Consider the following 18,553-nt stretch of genomic DNA (forward strand, 5'->3'; position numbering starts at 1 on the left):
AGATCTAACACATTTTGTACTATTAAGAAAGTTTAAATTGGAAGCTTGGCACTTATATTAGGATCTGGTTTACCCTTTTTTCAGTATCTATTATGTAAGAGTAACTGGCATCAGAAGGATGAAATAAGACTGATAAACTTGTTAGACAGCAAGGTTGAAAAATCCTAATCTCTGTAGGTAACAAACCTGGTCATAATTTAAAGTCTATTTTTTTAAAAAAAGGGTAGTCTTACAGATAATGTACCTTAGAACTTGAAGCTCTCGTTGAAGGCTTTGCTCTGTCTCAGCACCTTCAGGAACATGTTTGAGAATCGCAATCTTTGGGCATAATGAAAAATTAAGAGACAAAGTCTGACATGGAAATACGAGGTTTTATAAAGATACACATTTTCTGTAAAGGGTATTAAAGGTTGGGTTTTCAAAAGCCCACAAGATATGAATGCGTATCTGTTGTGTTCTATTCACTATTCATTCACAGTAATTCCTGAGTACTGCATGCCAGGCATTGTCCTAGGCACAGGGAATGGAGTGATGAAAAAAAAAGACAAAAATCCCTTCTGGCACGTTCCTATGGTCCTTGGATATGATTTAGTGAGAAAGATACAGGGTAGGAAAGGAAAGAATTGCTAATCTAAGGGGTTTGGCTTAAACAAAAGGTTGAAAGGTGGTGCCATCCACTTGATGGGCCTCCCAGGGGGAGGTATTATCAATTGTTCATTTTTATCTACAAAAACAATGCCAAGGAGTGGCTTGAGCTGTAACACATTATTTTCTCTGGGAAAGAAAAATTACTTGCCTGTTGCTCGAGGTCTTCCGTGTATTTCTTAGCTTTTTGTTCCCTCTCTGTTGCTTGTCGTACAAGCTGTTTAAGATCAGTAAGGCTTTGGGTTTTTTTGGCAATATCAGTTTCCAATTCTTTCAACTTAGTTTCGTACATTCTAAAAATAAAGGTAAAAAATGGCATAGAAACAAAATAATTTCTCTCATTGACTTAAAAGCCAATTCAAATTATTGCACTAAAAATAACAGACTGTCTTACTCTTTCTTCTTGTCAAATCTAGTCAAATTCTACATATTTATTTAGTAATGGGTGACAACAAGGGCTAAGTATTCCTAATAGGCCAACTGAAATAGAGGATTTGAGTGTTTCCCAAGGTTATCAACAAAGGTGGAGCCTGAATTTGACCACTGTCAAAAGAAGATTAAAATTAATATATTTTCAGTCACAAAAAATATAGTGCAATTCATCCATGAGAATATCAAATTCTGTATTATTGGGTAATCTTAGAAATATATGTAAAGATCACAAGTTAAAGCATTTCATATATACCTCCTGCATACACACACAAGCATACAGAGAAAAAATGAGGTATCCATGTAGAACAAAGCCAAAAGGACACTACTGGGAAAGGAAAAACGTACAAAGCAGGGGTGATAAAATGGCATATGACATTAAAATCTGAATAGATTTGTAACCTTTAAAGAAATGACCAATAGTTAAAAAACCCAACTCCAAAAGAAAATTTTAAAACATTAAGCAAAAATGATTTTATAGCATATCATACCACCTTAAAGGGAGACCATGCTCATAATATTCAAACTTTACCAGAGAAAAAAAGAATGCTGGGCAAGAAAATCAGGTGAGGACAGTATAAGGAAGGGAAATTATTATTTCAATACATTCAAATAGTTGTTGATACACCTTAGAAACTATGATTGGAAAGGAATGTTCTTAATCTGACAGACTGTCCACCAGAGGAGTGAAGAAGTATCAGAAGCTTACTCCTTGACTTCAGTTCTCCATTCAGATGCCCCACCCGATCAGAGAGGCCTTCTTTGATCAGCTATTTAAAATAGTTCCAATACCACCCAGTTTGTCTCAGCTGTCAGGATTAGGCCTGATAAGAACAGATGCCATTAGTTTGTTGAGTAAATATGAAGATTTCAGCCTGAGGAGGACCTAGGTGTCATGGGCCCCAAAGAAATCTCTCCACCACTTTACTAAGTGGGTGTATAATGCCAGCTGCAGATCCTAGCAAGGTTTTTGTTGGTTTTTAAAGTTTTTAGATTTAGGGAGGCTTGAGGCCAAGGATCAGAATTAGAATTAGCCTTCTCTAGCTCAAGTGGATTCTACAAGAACTTTGTAACTTTTTCAGAAGAGTTTACTGAAGGCCCACCCTACGCTTGGTTACTTTTCAGTTCTCAGATTTAGAACACACAAATGATGTAAAAGGCACAGTCATCTTCAATTATGGTTAAATATTACCCCTCTCAAATGTGTATAAACTTTATGAACCCGTTTCATGTTAATAATTTTTCTGCAGCATCTCAGAGACCTTTTTAGAAAAGGAAGTACAGGGATGATCATCTCTAGATTAAAAAACAAAACAAACAACATGAGCTCACAGAAGAGATGTTATTTATTTAAGGTCACAGTGAGACTTCAGTATTTCTAAAGCCATGGAAACCACCCAGCTAGCTATACAGAAACCAGGCAAATAGGCCTTTTAGAGGAACATCTAACATGAAGCAGAGAGTCTGGCATGCAGCATGAACTACAGTAAAGTATCTGCTCAGTAAATCTCAAAGTAACTCAAGATTCTGAGTCTACATGTGATTGTAGAAGGAGGTAAAGGACCAAACCAGCAGTCAGCTGATAACCTTGCTAGTTGAGAGCTTCTGCTAGGGTCCAAGCAGACAGACAGATTCCTTTTCCCTCAATCACATGTTATTTCATTTAGCCCTCCCACTAGCTGTCTTGCAGAGTTAAGAGACAGCAAGATAGGGGAGGAGGGGCTCTGAGTACTGTCAGTATGGTGTTAGGACAGGAACCAAGGACCGTTCTCTAGGACTGTGGCCACCTGGGCTGTATTCTAATCTGCCTGCATAACCTTCCTCCTCAGACCTGTGGACAGGGCCAAGTACAGTGCAGCAGACCCACGTAGGACTTGCTGTAGCCTCATAATGCTAGGGATGGTGACTTGATCCATCCCTCCTCAAGCCTACTCTAAATAACAGGTAGACATCAAATGAGAGACTGGAGATATATGGACATAAAGAACTCTTTGAATATGGTAAGATAAAGAGGAGTTTGCCTTTAGCATTGGGGCCAGCAGATGTAAAGAACACACTTCATACAGGATGACTCTAAGAGGAAGACATGGGTAGCATCATATTAGTTTCTGGCTTCTATATGCCTTAAAGCAGCTGTTTAAGACAGGAAATGAGAATGACACCAAAGCTGCCTACTGACTCATTAGAGTCATGATGAGCCGCCCATGATGACAGTGGTGATGTTTACTAGTGAGTTCCTAACACTTTGACAGTGACAAAGTTTATGTGACCGGTAGGAATCACACCTGTAGAAAAGGTTCACAGGATGGAAGAATGTCTAGGGTCAGAAAGCAAAGGCCAGTGAGAACTGAAGCTACTGCTGAATTCATCTGTCAAGGCTGTTTGAAGAACAAGTTGCCCAAGATATAACTCCAAGACTAGGGGCACCTGGGTGGCTTGGTCAGTTGGGCGACCAACTCTTGATTTTGGCTTGATCTCAGGGTTAAGATCAGGCCCGGCATGGGGCCTTGCGCTCAGTGGGAGTCTGCTTGGGGTTCTCTCTTCCTCTGCCCCTCCTCCTGCTCACACACATGTACTCTCTCTCTTTCTAAAATAAATAATCTTAAAAAAAGAAAACCCTCCAAAATTGCAGTGTAGCCCAGTTCCAGTATGCTGTAGGTTGCAACAAGACAGCTCAATTGTTCCTGGCTTATACTTGAGGTAGAGAATGAATGTAACATGGAGGCTGAGTTGTGGCTGGAGCAAAGCAGCAGCCGGCTGAAGCTGGGCACCACTGTTGGAGGCTCGCAGATGATAGCTGTTTCCTGATGCCCACCCAGCTCCAACACCCTCGGTCCAGCCCCAGCTCTGCTTTGTCATGTGCACTGCCACCTAAATTAAATATCTGAAGGAAGAAAAAACACCTTTTACCTGTTCTAGCATTGCCCCTAAGTATCGTGTTAAAAAAACAAAAAAACAAAAACAGTATCATGTTAAAGCAAACCACCAAACAGTTCATGAAGGAAAGAACTAAGTTAATCAGAGTAATGTCATACTCTTTTTTAAACATTAATGGCAGCAGTAGAACTGGTTAAACTTTGTGCAAGTTTTAAACTATTTGTTCCTACCTTGTCATAACAATTGATTTCCAGCTCTTGCTGTCAGCACCTTCTAGCTGTGGGCCTCTACTTTCTGCCAACTGTAATCTCTTACCAGTCTCTTCTAGTTGAACTGTCATCTTCTCATTTAATATCTCTAAATTATTCTTAGCTATCCGCAATTTTTCTGCAGCTTCAGTCTCCTATCATTAAAGACTAATTAGTATAAAGTAACAAAACAATAGTGTTCTCAAAGATGTAATACATTCAAAATTACCACTATAAATCAGAAAACAAAAGTAACCTGGCACTCTAAATACTGATTAAAATTCCAATAAAAATCCAATGTTTCCTTTACTCTAAAATAGCAGTATGATCATAATTAGAACAGATCATATAAACGAGGTTAGAAAAATATATTTGCAAATATTTTACTCTAGTGGTTACTTTACATTTGTCATCTTTGTAGTATTTATAGATAATGGGATAGTTTGTCTCAATACACTCAGAAGATGTTTTGCTTTGACCAATACTTGAGAGACCTAGTTGTGAGCATAAACTTTGTGTAAGTACCTTAGATAATTTCCACTATTAAACTTTCATTTAAAGCACACTACACTCTGGCCTCACAGTATATTCAGATACTGCTGTAACTAGCCTAAAAATCTCAATTTCAGTTTATTCACTGGATCATCCATATAAATAGCACCACCTATTTGGGGCAAGGAATATATTTCGCAACTTAAATAGAAAGGAATCTTACTATTTAACAACACAGTTTCATATATTCCTTACTTTACATCAGTCATTGTTCTGAGCCATGTGCACTAATCTTAACGCATTTAAATCCTGCAGGAACTCTGTGAAACAGGTATATTTATCATTCCCAATCTTATAGATGAGGAAATTGAGGGATAGTGAGGGGTTGGTAGCTTGCCTTTGTTTCCACAGCTAGTAATTAGTAGAGCTAGGATTTGAACCCCAGACAGGTAGCTTCTACATTACACTGCCTCTTAATTTATTATTTTCAGTGTACCTCATGGTGAAAGGATGGCAGCCATAAAAATACAATTCCTAAATCTTTTCATATCTACTCTGAATAGACATGCTCATTAACTTTTTCATTCAGCTTTTCCAAGATGTATTAGTTAATTAACATAAAAAGTAATTATTAATCAGTAATGAATGTCATACTTTTTTAAGTTCTTTACGAAGCCTTTCATTTTCAGCAACAATCTTCTCTGTGCCTTTGGTCTTGGATTCATAGTGTATGCTCAACTGACGTCCGAGGTGAGCTTTAAGTTTTTCTAATTCAGCCTATTACAAACAAACAAACAAACAAACAAACTATAATTATGAAAACAAGGAAATAAAAGATCCTATAAACTCATTAAAAATTCAAAGCAGTTTTAGAGACCATTTTTTGATAGAATTAAAGCCTTCCCTTTTTTTTTTTTTTTTTTTTAATTTTTATTTTATGATAGTCACAGAGAGAGAGAGAGAGAGAGAGAGAGAGGCAGAGACATAGGCAGAGGGAGAAGCAGGCTCCATGCACTGGGAGCCCGACGTGGGATTCGATCCCGGGTCTCCAGGATCGCGCCCTGGGCCAAAGGCAGGCGCCAAACCGCTGCGCCACCCAGGGATCCCCTTCCCTTTCATATTGGTCATCTAGAGCAGAGGTTTCCAACCTTGGTTACCCAGAATGAGTTGACACTTAAAATCACAGTATCTATAGTAGGACCCACCCCAAAAGAGCAATATCAGGACTGGGGGCCTAGGCATCCACATATTTGAGAACAGACACAGGTAGGTATTTATGCAGCCAGAGTGAGAACCATTAAAACCATTTCATATAACAGGAGTATATTTAAAACCTTCCTTAAAAAATAGAAATTATAATAGTAGAGACATTCCATGTGAATGATCACATTAAAAAATTACCTTCAACTTTTCATTTTCCAGCTCAATATTAGCCATTTTTTCACTGGTCAGTATTCCTGATGCTTTTTTCAACTGTTCATTTTCCCTCTGGACTTTTTCAACAACTTTTTTCATTAAACCAATGGTTTTTTCTAGTTCTGGGATTGTCTTTCCACTTCTACCAGACTACAAAAGAATATGTTACTTTTTATCTGATCAAATATCTGAGACAGTAGAATATAAAACACCAACAACATAACAGGCTCATTATTATACTTGTTGATTCCTAACTTTTAAAGCCAAAGCCTGTATTCAATTCATTGTTAAAATAATCCTTTGCGATAGGAATTATGATCCTCAGGACTCAGAGAATTTGGTATTCCTAGTCATGCAGCCAATAAGTAACATCTCAAATACTCCAGCCTTGATGTCTGTTACAAATTAATAAGTTTGAGAACCTAAATTTTCTATTTAGCTAATGTTCTTTCCTGTAACCTGAATTTTCTTTATATGAAAACAACCCACAAAAGAAAAGTTGTGTCATTAAAAAGCTCATAAGTAACCAAATTTGAATTGCAGAATAGAGGTGATTTTCTCTAAGATCAGCCATGATTAGAAATTCAGTTTCTAATATAACTATAAGAGACATATGAAATTTAAAACAACCTAGTGTAGAGTTGTTAATAGAGATGGGTCACTAATAACTGTCTCTTATGCTTTAAAATAAGGTTTTTAACAGTTGAGCAAAAGAATCTGCTTACATATTTGCATTTTAGTCAGTATTCACACTATGCAATGAATAACCCTACATAATTTTAATACATAATTTTACATAATTTTAATATATATTTTCACAACTTAGGAAAGGCCAAATTAACAGATTTTTATTTATGAAATTAATGTTGCTGTCAGATGTTTGTTCTGAATACTTTTCTAGTAATAACTCAATATTTTCACCAAATCTGTCATATATTTAATATTATTACTTGTATAAGTTTTTATAATAATCGCTTCCATTTGTGCCACTTGCTAACATGAAATCAACAGGGGCTTAAATCTTTGGCAGGGGCCTCACAAGCAGCATTTATTCATTGTAAAAAGTGAATACAAAATAACGAGAAGAAATATGCAAGAATAAAAAAATTGGGAAACATATTACAGAACATTATACTAAGAAGCTGCCATGGAAATCATAAAGAATAGTTACATAATGTTAGAATTGGACTAAAAGCAGTTAGTAGTTACCTTAATGAACAGAAGGAGGGTTCCTAGAAGTTAAATGTTTTCAAAGTGTGAAGGGAGATGCAATGAAAAAAGATGTGGAGTCCCAATTGAACTCAAATGCATGCAAGGTGTGACATGATAAAATTCATTGACTTGAAATGAAAAAAGCTTTATGATGTTTTACATTGTAGACACAGCAAAATAAAAACCAAGACTACTGGCAATAGTAAAAGCATATTGCTACTGTTACGACATATCCAAACTTGCTTTTTTCATTACCAACTTATCACTTCTGATACCAAAACAAATATATGGCAAATTCTCACACACTCACCCCTCTAACACGACCAAGTTTCCGTTCAACTTCTGCTTTTTCTTTCTTAAGAAAATCACACATCTCCTTCAAATCTCTTACTTGACTCTGAAAAGTTAGAGCAAGCACAGAACAGTTTAACATAGTCATAGCTGCTGAAAAGGAAAGGCAAATCATTCATTTGAGCTATCAGTCTCTTTAGCTGTATAGGCAAACTGAACAAGACGGTCTCTACAGCAATAAGGATTTTGAGCTAAGACATATGTTGAATTAAAGTTCATTAATACAAGGATATTTTATATATGAATTTCAAGAAATATTTTCCACATTACTACCTTAGTACAGAGTTTAGAACTTTGATTTTAATCGCCCCATAAATTACGTATGTAGACCTTTACCCAGATGGCACAGAGAAATAGCTGAACTAATAGTACTGGTTCTGGTCCTAGAAGTAGGATATAATTATATCATTACCAGTGAAATTAACGGACTGCTAATATTCTAGGTTAGAAAACAGAATGGGAACAATTAGCCAGCCAAAAGAAAAAAGTTCCCATAAATAGGATGAGATTTGGAAAACTAAAGATAAACTTATAATAATCAAAGTAAAATTCCTAAAAGAGATAATTACCCTGAATATTTTTAAATGTAGAGAATTAATTTTTTAGAAATGTCCTAATATTTTATTTTTTTTATTTTTATTTTTTTATTTATTTATGATAGTCACAGAGAGAGAGAGAGAGAGAGAGAGAGAGGCAGAGACACAGGCAGAGGGAGAAGCAGGCTCCATGCACCGGGAGCCCGATGTGGGATTCGATCCCAGGTCTCCAGGACCACGCCCTGAGCCAAAGGCAGGCGCCAAACTGCTGCGCCACCCAGGGATCCCTGTCCTAATATTTTAAAGAGTGATGATTGTTAATGAAATACACCAACCATCCTCTTGCCTCAGGGCTTTGAACTTGCTATTTCTGTTGTCTGGAACTTTTTCCAGTACCTGTATGACCCACTTCCTTACAATCCCCTAGCTCTCTGCTAAAATATCACTTTACTAAGAAAGCCTTCCCCTCTTACTCTAATTTAAATAGCAGTTCCATACACTCCCAAACCAACCAACACACACACACACACACACGCCCCTTTCACACCAACTGTGCTTTCTATCACTTAACATCAACTTGACATACTATATATTGACTTTTTACTTATTACCGATTAATCTTCCCTACTAGAATGTAAGTTCTACAAGTGCAAGAAGTTTTTGATTGCTGTTTCCCAGCACTTAGGAGAGTGCCTGACAACAAAGTAGGCTTTTAACAAATAAGTGTTACATGAACAAATGTAGAAAGTGTAACACTGCCAAAGTATTTCACGAATGCGAGTTTCTGACATCTTCATAAACAAATATGAAGAGGGAGAAAAAGGTTTTCAGGCATTAGATTTCCTAAATAGAGTAAAGAACATTAAATTTACCTTTAATCTTGGCAAATCTTTATTTGCTTGTTCAAGCTGAAATTTTAGTTCAATATTTTCAGATGACAACTTCAAGTTTTCCCTCTGAAGCTCTTGTTCCTTTTGAAAATGATCATCTGACTCTATCCCGGAAGTCTTCAGGAAAATAAAGTTGGGAATAATTTTAAGTTTTAATAATAAAAGTGGCATAAAACATATTGGATAAGAAAACACTAGCTAAAGGGGAACATTTTTCCTCAAAAAAAAAATGAGAGAGAACTCCTGGAAGAACAGCTCCAAATAGATAAATTAGAATATGAGAATTGCAGGAGAAAAGGCAATGCAGTTTAATTAATATAGAAAGCAAAGTCAAGAATGTCTTAATAAGGGGCAGCCCCAGTGGCGCAGCAGTGTAGAGCCGCCTGCAGCCTGGGGTGTGATCCTGGAGACCTGGGATCGAGTCCCACGTCGGGCTTCCTATATGGAGCCTGCTTCTCCCTCTGCCTGTGTCTGTGCCTCTCTCTCTGTCTGTCTCTATGAATAAATTAAATCTCTAAAAAAAAAAAATGTCTTAATAATGTCCACACATAGACTATCTTCATTATCTCCATGTATACTCTCATGATGGCTAATAAACTAATTTGTGCCAGGTTTTCCTGTCCAAAAGTATGGTTATTATTTGTTATGGTTTGATTATATTATACCCTAAACCCTACCCCACCCTCAGATTCATATGTTGCAGTCCTAATCCCAGTACCTCAGAATGTGACCTTATTTGGAGATGAAGCGTTTTCAGGGGTACTCAAGGTAGTCAGTAAGGTGGGCCCCAACCCAGTCTGAGTGGTGTTCTTACGAAAAAGGGAAATTTGGATACAGACAAATGCATAGAAAGGAGATCATATGAAGGGGCAGGAAGAAAATGGCCACCTACAAGCCAAGGAGAAGGGCCTGGGATAGATTCTTCCCTCACAGGTTAAAGAAGGCATCAGCCCTGCCAATTCCTTGTTTTTTTGACTTCTGGCTTCCAGAACTGTGAGATAAGTTTCTGTCAGGCCACCAAACCTGTGGTGCTTTGTTACAACAGCCCTAGCAAACAATACACAAATCTATAAAAAGCAGTGCCTTAATTTCTTCTTCTTTCTTGGGAAAGCTCTTCTTCCTTCCTTGGGCGAGAGCAATCACTCCCTCCTCTGAAATCCAGTTACACTATATTTGCATTTCTCTTGGCATGAATCCACTTTGGGTTATACTTATGTTCAGCTTTTACTTCTCATCCTAAACTACGAGTCATTTGAAAGAGAAATATGTGCTTGGTTACTTTATCCGACACCGTGGGAAGAAGAACACCACCTATCTTGTATGACTTACAAGCATCATACAAAATAATCTTGTGTAAATACTCAGCATAGCTTAGTTTGTCCTCCCTCACCCCCTTCTCTCTCTCTCTAGTGACTTGATGGACTATCAAGTCAATAACTCCACAAACATTATAGTTTAAAAAAATACAGTACTGTACAAATATATCCATTATACATGGCTCTATAATGTGTTTTAATTAGCAGTAGGTTAAATACTTCACATTGATATATTTATCCTGAGGTAATAAAAACAAGTGTAAACAAAATTAAAGACACTAAAAAATAGGATATAGAAAAGTAAAGAAATTCTAGGCGGTTTGATTCTGACCTGAGGGCACAGAACACTGGCAGAGACACTGCTCGTATCCACCAGACTTCTATTCGTTCAAAGGAATGTGTGTGCATATGCACATATAGAGTGGCAAGAAAAAGAAGACAGACGTCTTTGTTGATGTCTGTACCACAGAAATATGTCTGTGCTTATTCTCTGTCAAATAACCCAAGTATACATTCTGATCAACACTAGGCAAATCCTGCCACCTGCAAAATCCTCGATTTTTCCATCTTACAAATGAAGGCATGAGATGGGGTAATTTTTAAGGCCTCTTCAGACACAGAAATCTGTAATGCCCTGTCTCTGAGCTCTTGTCACCCTCACTTCATCTCATCTGTCCGTGGTAGCTATTTATCAAATGATAAACACCTATGGGTACCACTGGTTGAAAGACATAAAATACATTAGATATCACTCACAGAAGAGAATACTTCTATCTTATGATTTCATATAAAGTTTTTTGTTTTTTTTCTTTTTAACACAGTTCTCTCCTCACTAAAACATGGAGGCAATTATGTAAATACTTAGGGATCACTTTTACCCTCAATTCTCAAAAAAACAAAATTAAAAGTATTGAAATTGTCCAGATTTCTGGAAAATAAATTCTAATGAAACTCTCTAGTTTGTAAAAATAATATAAATAAAATTTATAATGAATTTTATGAGATTTCCAATTCTTTTACAGAAGAGGAATCCTGCTAAAAGGGATATACTACTAGGGGTGCCTGGGTGGTACAGCTGGTGGGTTTCAGCTCAGGTTGTGATCTCAGGGTTGTGAGATTGAGCCCTGTGTCACTGTGCTCAAGCACAGAGTCTGCTTAAGATTCTCTCTCCCTCTCCCTCTGCCCCTCTCTACTGTGTGCTCTCTAAAATAAATGAATAAATAATAAAAAAGGGGGGATACACTGCTAGAAACCAAATTCCTAGAGGATGGGAGTTAAGGAAACACAGGGGAACTCTCGAGTAAAAAAAACGCATTATGAACCTTGATAAAGAAATGAAGTAAGAATTAAGACACTTTCATCTATTTTCTCTTCACATTTAAATGTTTGTTTCTATTGATTGTTTTTAGGACTTGGGTGACTGGAATATCTAAATGGAAAGGATAAAGAAAAAAAGATAAATGCTATTTGATTTTACCTGGGGGCAAACATGTCTTAGTGTGTACATTGTAAACTGACCCAAAAGTCGTGTGTCATAAGAGAGATCATAAACTACAGACTTAGACTGGTCTTTATATCCTGCTTCTGCATCGCTAGAGATGTTACTCATGCTCCAAGCTTCCGTGTAAAATAGAAATAATACTCTGCAAAATGCTATGAAAATTATACCTCAGCACAACATAGACACAACTTTTCATTATAAAGTATTTGTCATGTGTGGCAAAGAGATGACCAAAGAATGTCACACAGTACGGTAACACATTTTTACTGATAGTATTTACTATAGTAAAAGTTTGTGATGAGATTTCAGAGCATCCTGAATTAGAAATCTCTAAGGCAAAATGAACACCTCTAAAGAGCCTGATTTTCATCACCCTGTTAGCTAATTCTTTTTACACGAGTAGTAGTGGTACAACAGTGAGTACTATAATGAATTGGGAAATGTATACCATTAATTTTTGGAGGAACTAGTCAAATATTAGAGCTTAAGATGAATATCATGAATAGTTAAAACATTTTTTTTAACAAATCCTACACAATTTATTTCCATTTGTACCATCTATGCACACTACCTGGTATCAGAAAATTCAGCTAACAAACACACACGGGGCTACCATAGACTCACACCTGGGACACTTCATTTCTTGGCTGGACTGGTACATCGGTTTCACAGTTTGCCTGTGCATCTTCCTCAGCACACGGATCCAGTGCAGCAGCAACTGTGGCATAACCAGGGTCCTCTCTGGTAGATTCTTCTGGATCCAAGTGGTTCCTGTGACTCACATCTTCAGCCTTGTAGCCCTTCCCTTCATCATTCTGGCCTACCTCATTCTCGTCATTGTTTTTATGTTCCTGTTTATTATTTTCACAACAGTCTTGACTAATGTTCTCAATTTCAGGATCTGGTTCATTTTCGAAAATGAACTTAACATCTGCCAAGATACCATTAGTTGACCTAAATGGACTTGGCTTGCTTTTTGGTCTTGTCTCAGATTTATTGAACTCTGCAGGATCTACAATATCTTCTGTTGTGTGTTTTTCTTTATTACTGTAATACCATAGAATATTTTTAGGTACCTGATGGTATAAGTTGTCACTGGCATCTATTCCCTTCCCATTTTTAATTCTGAAAGCTGTTTTGGGTTTTTTTCTGTTCCTGTATAAAGTGTTCTTTTTGTGAAAAACATTATGCCTGTATTTATTAACACTGGTAGCAAGGGTAGAAAGTGCAGTTGTGTCACATAACAGATTCTGCTTGAAGCAGAAGAAAGAGAAGAAACGTGAAAAGAAGAAGAAAATAATAAAAATATACACACTACTTGTTTTAAAATAAGATACAGCAAACAACTCTATATTAATGATTTCTTATAAAGGAAAACTAGAAATATATCACACCTTTGAATGGAAACAATGCTATAACATAGTTTTCTAATTTACCCAATTGTATGTTCTTGCCACATCAAAACTGGAAATGTAACTTCATTTAAAATCTCATTTGTAATAAAATTCTTATGCTTTGCATAAAACTTTAAGATTACTTATGTAAGAAGGATTAAAGAAGTTAATATACATCACTACCTGGCAAAAATAAAGGTTGGATTTACTGCACTAATATTCCAAAAAGAATCTAATGTTGTGGGTCAGATAAAGGTACAAGTTGATATCACTTTTAAACTTTAAAAACAGAAACAAAAAGATGTACACTTACTGAAGGTCTAGAAGATGCATCCTTTGAAAACTGTTTTTCTAAAACATGAAGTTTTTCTTGGAGGTATCTGTTTTGTAGATGTAAATCCTCTACGACAGAATCTCGAGGAAGAGCTTGGCGGCTCCTAGGAGAAGCAACAACAGACACTTTACTATTCAAACCTCAACTTTTCACAGATTCACTATAAGAAAATACCGAAAAGAAAGAAAATATGTATTTATTAGCACTGTATATTTATTTTAAATTCTACAAAACTTATAAACTTCACAAAAATTAGGACATGACTATTTATATTATAAAGTGATCCTCTACAGAGGATTGCTGCATGGCTCTTCTGAATTAGGAGTTAACAAGTGTATTTTGATTTACTGAAATATATATAACATCTTTAAGGAACATGCGTCTATTTATATGGCATTGTGTAAGACAAATCAAAATAGCCACTACTTTTAAAACATTATATAATAACTCCATAACATCTGTGTGCTTCTTGAGAAGCTCAAGGATTTAAAAAAGGCTCTTATTGGTGCCAGATAACCATCTGTTCCTCCAACTGTCACATGTGTGGCCTACAAGACCCTCCATAATCTGGCCCCACTACACCTATTCAATCTAATTGACCAGGGGTCTACTTTTACTAAGGCAAAAAGTCTACTTTTACCCACACATTAAAACTTCACTCCTGCCACTATGCATCTAATAGGGTTCTGCTCTCTTGGAATGTCCCTCCTCCCTTTAATACCTAGTTCTGATACATGAAATTTAGAAATTCAATTTGAACTGAGAAGATAAGTTTCAGCTTTTCTAACAAATCTCCAATTACTTTGGCCCACAAAGATTCACATTATTAGGGGGAAAAAATTAAACCTCTAACAGTATTAGGTTTCAAAACTAAAATATTTTGATCCTTGTGAAAACTGCAAAGGAGAATAAAAAGGTTTAACATTGTTCTGAACATATGTTTAGATCAAGAAAAGGAAGGGAAAGAAACAGGTGTCGAAAGAATTCTTCAATCGCTTTTTTCTTCTCAATCAAGAAAAATTCTGAGGGATTTAAGAAACAATGAGTTAGACAAAAAGGGGAGGAATGGAGGTTAGAAGCTCACAGGTGTTCCTTTAAAAGAGTTCACATTACATTAAGACTGACCCACTGACAGGTGGCTCAGCGGTTTAGCGCCGCCTTCAGCCCAGGGCGTGATCCTGGAGACCTGGGATCGAGTCCCGCCATCGGGCTCCCTGCATGGAGCCTGCTCCTCCCTCTGCCTGTGTCTCTGCATCTCTCTCTCTCTGTGTCTCTCATGAATAAATAAATAAACCCTTAAAAAAAAGTTGACCCAATTGCTGGCATTACAAAGGAAGCACTAAGCACCATTAATTACTAATGGTAATTTTTGAAGATTAACAGAAAGGAAAAAAAGTATGATAAACTTAAGAACAGCAAGTATCCTCATATCCAAATATGATAGGTAGGTACCAGACTTCAAACGTGATCATTAAGATGATTCCGGACTGCTTGTAAGTACGTAGCAGAGGAAGTAACAGGTGATGTAAAACTATGTTCATCTAAGAAGTGAATGAAACAGATTATTACAGTTTCGTTAGGACACAACTGTATTTTGCTTTACATGACTGTGATTGTATCAGAAGACACAACTTGGAAAGAGATGACGAAACAAAAAAATTTCAAAGGCTCTGCTAAAGAAATGGCACGGGTGGGGGGTGCACTGGTTCTAGGTACAGTGTAGTAATAAACCCGTTCAATCTTGTCTCTCCCAAATGCATGGAACAGCTATTTGAGAACTTTGAAAAGTAAATATTTTACACATTGGGACAAAATACCAGAATTTGAAGTGTCAGCAAACAGGCAGTAATTTACCTTTTCTTTTCCTCTGATGTTTCTTGGCCTGAATACAACGCTGAACATGAAACCTGAGCGTGAGTGTTAATATGGAGGAAAGAAGCTCCAAAGAAGCCTTAAAATTCCAGCTCCAGCAAGGAAAAAGGGCACTTAGGATACTTCCAGAGAGTACAACCATTCCCCTCCCCCATTATTTTCTTCTTGTATCTATTCTCTCCTCCTCCCTCAAGTAATCCCATGGCAGTGGTGGTGGCAGTGGTGACTGCAATGAGAACCCATAGGAGCTGAAGTATTTAAGAGAAGGAATCTTCTCCAAATGGTAGAGTTGTGATTGCTATGGAGGTACAGTGGCAGTAGTCCCCCTCCCCCACACCCTGCCAACCCCTCTTTCTGCTCTCCTTTTGCTTGCTCAGTTCCAGACAGGTGCACAACTGCTGAAGCGAACAGTAGAACAGGGTTCCCCTGAGCCCCAATTTCATTCGAAGTAGCAAAAGGGGGAGCCCTAGGGAATCAAAGTATTAGGGAGGTCACTGAAAGGGAGGGACACATGAAAGGGATCTTATAAAGTCCTTTATGAATTTATGGGCTCATTGTTGAGCTGGGTGTGCCTGGATCTGATCTTAGAGTAGCAAAGACTCAAAGAACTGAACTAACGGACCAAAGATGGCCCAGGTACTAGACTTCCAAACTGGGAGGTGCACAGGCAGGACAGATCCAGAGACTGTAAACGCTTTGAAAAGGAAATGGACATTGGAACCACAGCCCACAGAAAGCAGGTGGAACATGGGGCCGGAACCTAGCCAAACTGCCTATTAAAACAAAAATATCTACATTCTCCATAGAATTAACCAAGATCCAAAGTTTCACCACATAATATTCAGAAGTTCAAGAATACAATCCAAATTACATGGCATACAAAGACCCATGAATATCTTAACTCGCGTTGGGAAAAGACAACAGTACCCAAGTCTAAAGTAATACACGTTCATTACATCCGTTTCTATGGGTCAGCTAGTTTTTCTTCATTATAACAGGTACCACATTTTTTCATGAAACAGCCTACCTCATATAGGAAATGTCATTTTCTAAGTCAAGATTTCTCTTTTTCAATTCTTCCAACTCTTTTTCTGACTCGAAAGCTCGCACTCCCATAACTTGATCAACAGTAATGCCAGTTGTTTTTAGTTTCCTCTGCAAACTAAGTTTCTCTTTGTCAGCTCTGTGGGATTTAACATAGCATCATGAAAATATATAATTCACTGTTTTGCTCATTCAGTTTATTAAACCACATCTCATTCATTATAAGACCAACATAAAAAACTAGATCTTTCTGTATTTGCTATGAGCTAACTTATCTCACAATTATAGGAAACTCCACTTATAAACTGTTAGAATACTTTTAAACACATTTTAAAGAAAATAAAAGAGTCATAGATAATTAAAACTAGGAAATTTCTCAAGTATGATATCAAATATGTACTATCAAATATGATAAAACAATATAACTTCCAGATCAATTAAAGACTGCATATAATTAGGCTTAAATTTGAACTCACTTGGCAAAAAGATCCTTCAAAGTATTCAACTGCTTTGTTAGGATATAGACTTCCCCCTCTTTTTCTTTCAACTTGTTTCTAATTCCCTCTATTTTAGTTTGCCATTTTTTACCTTCTTCCCACCTAATTAATTCTTCTTTTGTACTCTATAAATAATAACAGAGGAGAAAAATCACCGATATTGTTTTTAATGTCAAGATTTATCCATTATAATTTACTAGAACAATGGCACACCAATACTTTGAGAATATGTAAATACATTCATTTGGCTATGTAATTTCTAGAATCTTCAGATATACCAAGTTATTACCAGAAATGACCCTCAGTTTAAGGGTTCTGTATTCTATCACTTAGTAGATGATATTCTAGGGAACAGTCTGGACTAATGCTAGCAGACTTAGGAGTCTTTAAGATTTTAATAACAATGATCATGATCAAAGTAAGCTTCTAACAAAGAACATGTAAGTATAAATGACTAATCCAATTTTAACCAAAATAACAATCTTTGAGCATCACAGTCTCTTCAAATCTTCAATGCACATGACTTCTTTTATTCAATAGATGGTTATATAGCGTTAGTCATCCACCAAATACTATTCTAGGCACTAGAAGCAGAAGCAGTGAATAAACCATAGAAAAAGCATTACAATCTAATTAATATTGGTTGGGTAGATTAGGGAAAGGTAGCAAAATATAGACAAAAAGCAGGAAAAAAATATAATGTAGTACATTAGCTGATGATAAGTGCTGGAAAAAAAAGGAGCAAAGAGAATTAGCTAATAGCACTAGCAATGCCATTGGAATATATAAATTGCCTATACATACATTTGTATCAGTTTGCATTTTTAGCTCTGAACTCATGTTAATGCTATTAAGACTGCTTCATTATGTTTTCTAGTGTAGTATGTCAGAGCATCTTTATATTGAAATATGAGAAATATAAAAATATTATTTTTATAAATTATTTTTGTTTCTCCTTTTTCATTTATAATGATTTTTTTTTTGAAATTACACATGTAGGTAGTTTCTATTAACTATAAATTTCTTTTTTTATTTAAAGATTTTATTTATTTGAGAGACATATCAAGAAAGAACATGAATAGTACAAAGGATGTTATGCTACATTGTATTCATTACAAAAAGCAATGTCAGGGCTGAAAGAGTTAAAAGCCATAGTTTAAACAAATGCCCAACTAAGATAAGTTGCCCTATCAAAACTGTCTTCTTTGACACTGGCCAATTTTTTTACCTTATTTTTTTAGTTCAGCTAACAAGTATTATTTTAAAAAACACAAAAGCTTCAGTGTTTGATCATTATTAACTTTTTTTCCTAAATATATATAAGGAATTTTGTGACTTCCAGAAATATAAATATTAGTTTGGGCATAATGGTATATAAGTAATTCTGCAGCATGGAGTGCTTTGTAGGGATTAGGCAATTCTATCCCATCTGACATTACCCTCAATTAAGACAGCAAAAGGAGGCTGAAATAATTTAAAAATGAACCACAACAACAAAA

At 36.3% G+C, this 18,553-nt stretch overlaps 2 protein-coding genes across 7 annotated transcripts in view; one reads left to right on the forward strand and one right to left on the reverse strand.

Annotated features, from left to right (window-relative positions):
- The window catches only part of RLIG1 (RNA 5'-phosphate and 3'-OH ligase 1), a 75,749-nt gene that overhangs the window by 16,958 nt on the left and 40,238 nt on the right, over positions 1 to 18,553 (forward strand). The window contains exons 9-10 of one of the 4 annotated variants that reach the window (XR_013350652.1): positions 5,381 to 5,441; positions 11,822 to 13,524. The exons of the other annotated variants lie outside the window; for them this stretch is intronic. The gene's annotated coding sequence lies outside the window, so the exon portion shown is untranslated. Of the gene's footprint in view, positions 1 to 5,380; positions 5,442 to 11,821; positions 13,525 to 18,553 lie in introns of those variants that run through there. 4 annotated transcript variants of the gene reach the window in all.
- CEP290 (centrosomal protein 290) overlaps positions 1 to 18,553 on the reverse strand; it is an 88,709-nt gene that overhangs the window by 5,395 nt on the left and 64,761 nt on the right. For 2 of the 3 annotated variants that reach the window (XM_077845725.1, XM_077845726.1), the window contains exons 41-51: positions 17,034 to 17,179; positions 16,541 to 16,696; positions 13,621 to 13,744; positions 12,540 to 13,166; positions 9,079 to 9,213; positions 7,630 to 7,716; positions 6,093 to 6,257; positions 5,346 to 5,468; positions 4,182 to 4,354; positions 797 to 938; positions 245 to 318 (exon numbers count right to left, since the gene is read on the reverse strand). In XM_077845725.1, the coding sequence (XP_077701851.1) occupies positions 245 to 318; positions 797 to 938; positions 4,182 to 4,354; positions 5,346 to 5,468; positions 6,093 to 6,257; positions 7,630 to 7,716; positions 9,079 to 9,213; positions 12,540 to 13,166; positions 13,621 to 13,744; positions 16,541 to 16,696; positions 17,034 to 17,179 (1,952 nt within the window). The remainder of the gene's footprint in view (positions 1 to 244; positions 319 to 796; positions 939 to 4,181; positions 4,355 to 5,345; positions 5,469 to 6,092; positions 6,258 to 7,629; positions 7,717 to 9,078; positions 9,214 to 12,539; positions 13,167 to 13,620; positions 13,745 to 16,540; positions 16,697 to 17,033; positions 17,180 to 18,553) is intronic. The other variant, XM_077845727.1, reaches the window with a different exon arrangement.

This window comes from Canis aureus, chromosome 13 (assembly GCF_053574225.1).
Source record: "Canis aureus isolate CA01 chromosome 13, VMU_Caureus_v.1.0, whole genome shotgun sequence".
Classification (NCBI taxonomy): domain Eukaryota; kingdom Metazoa; phylum Chordata; class Mammalia; order Carnivora; family Canidae; genus Canis; species Canis aureus.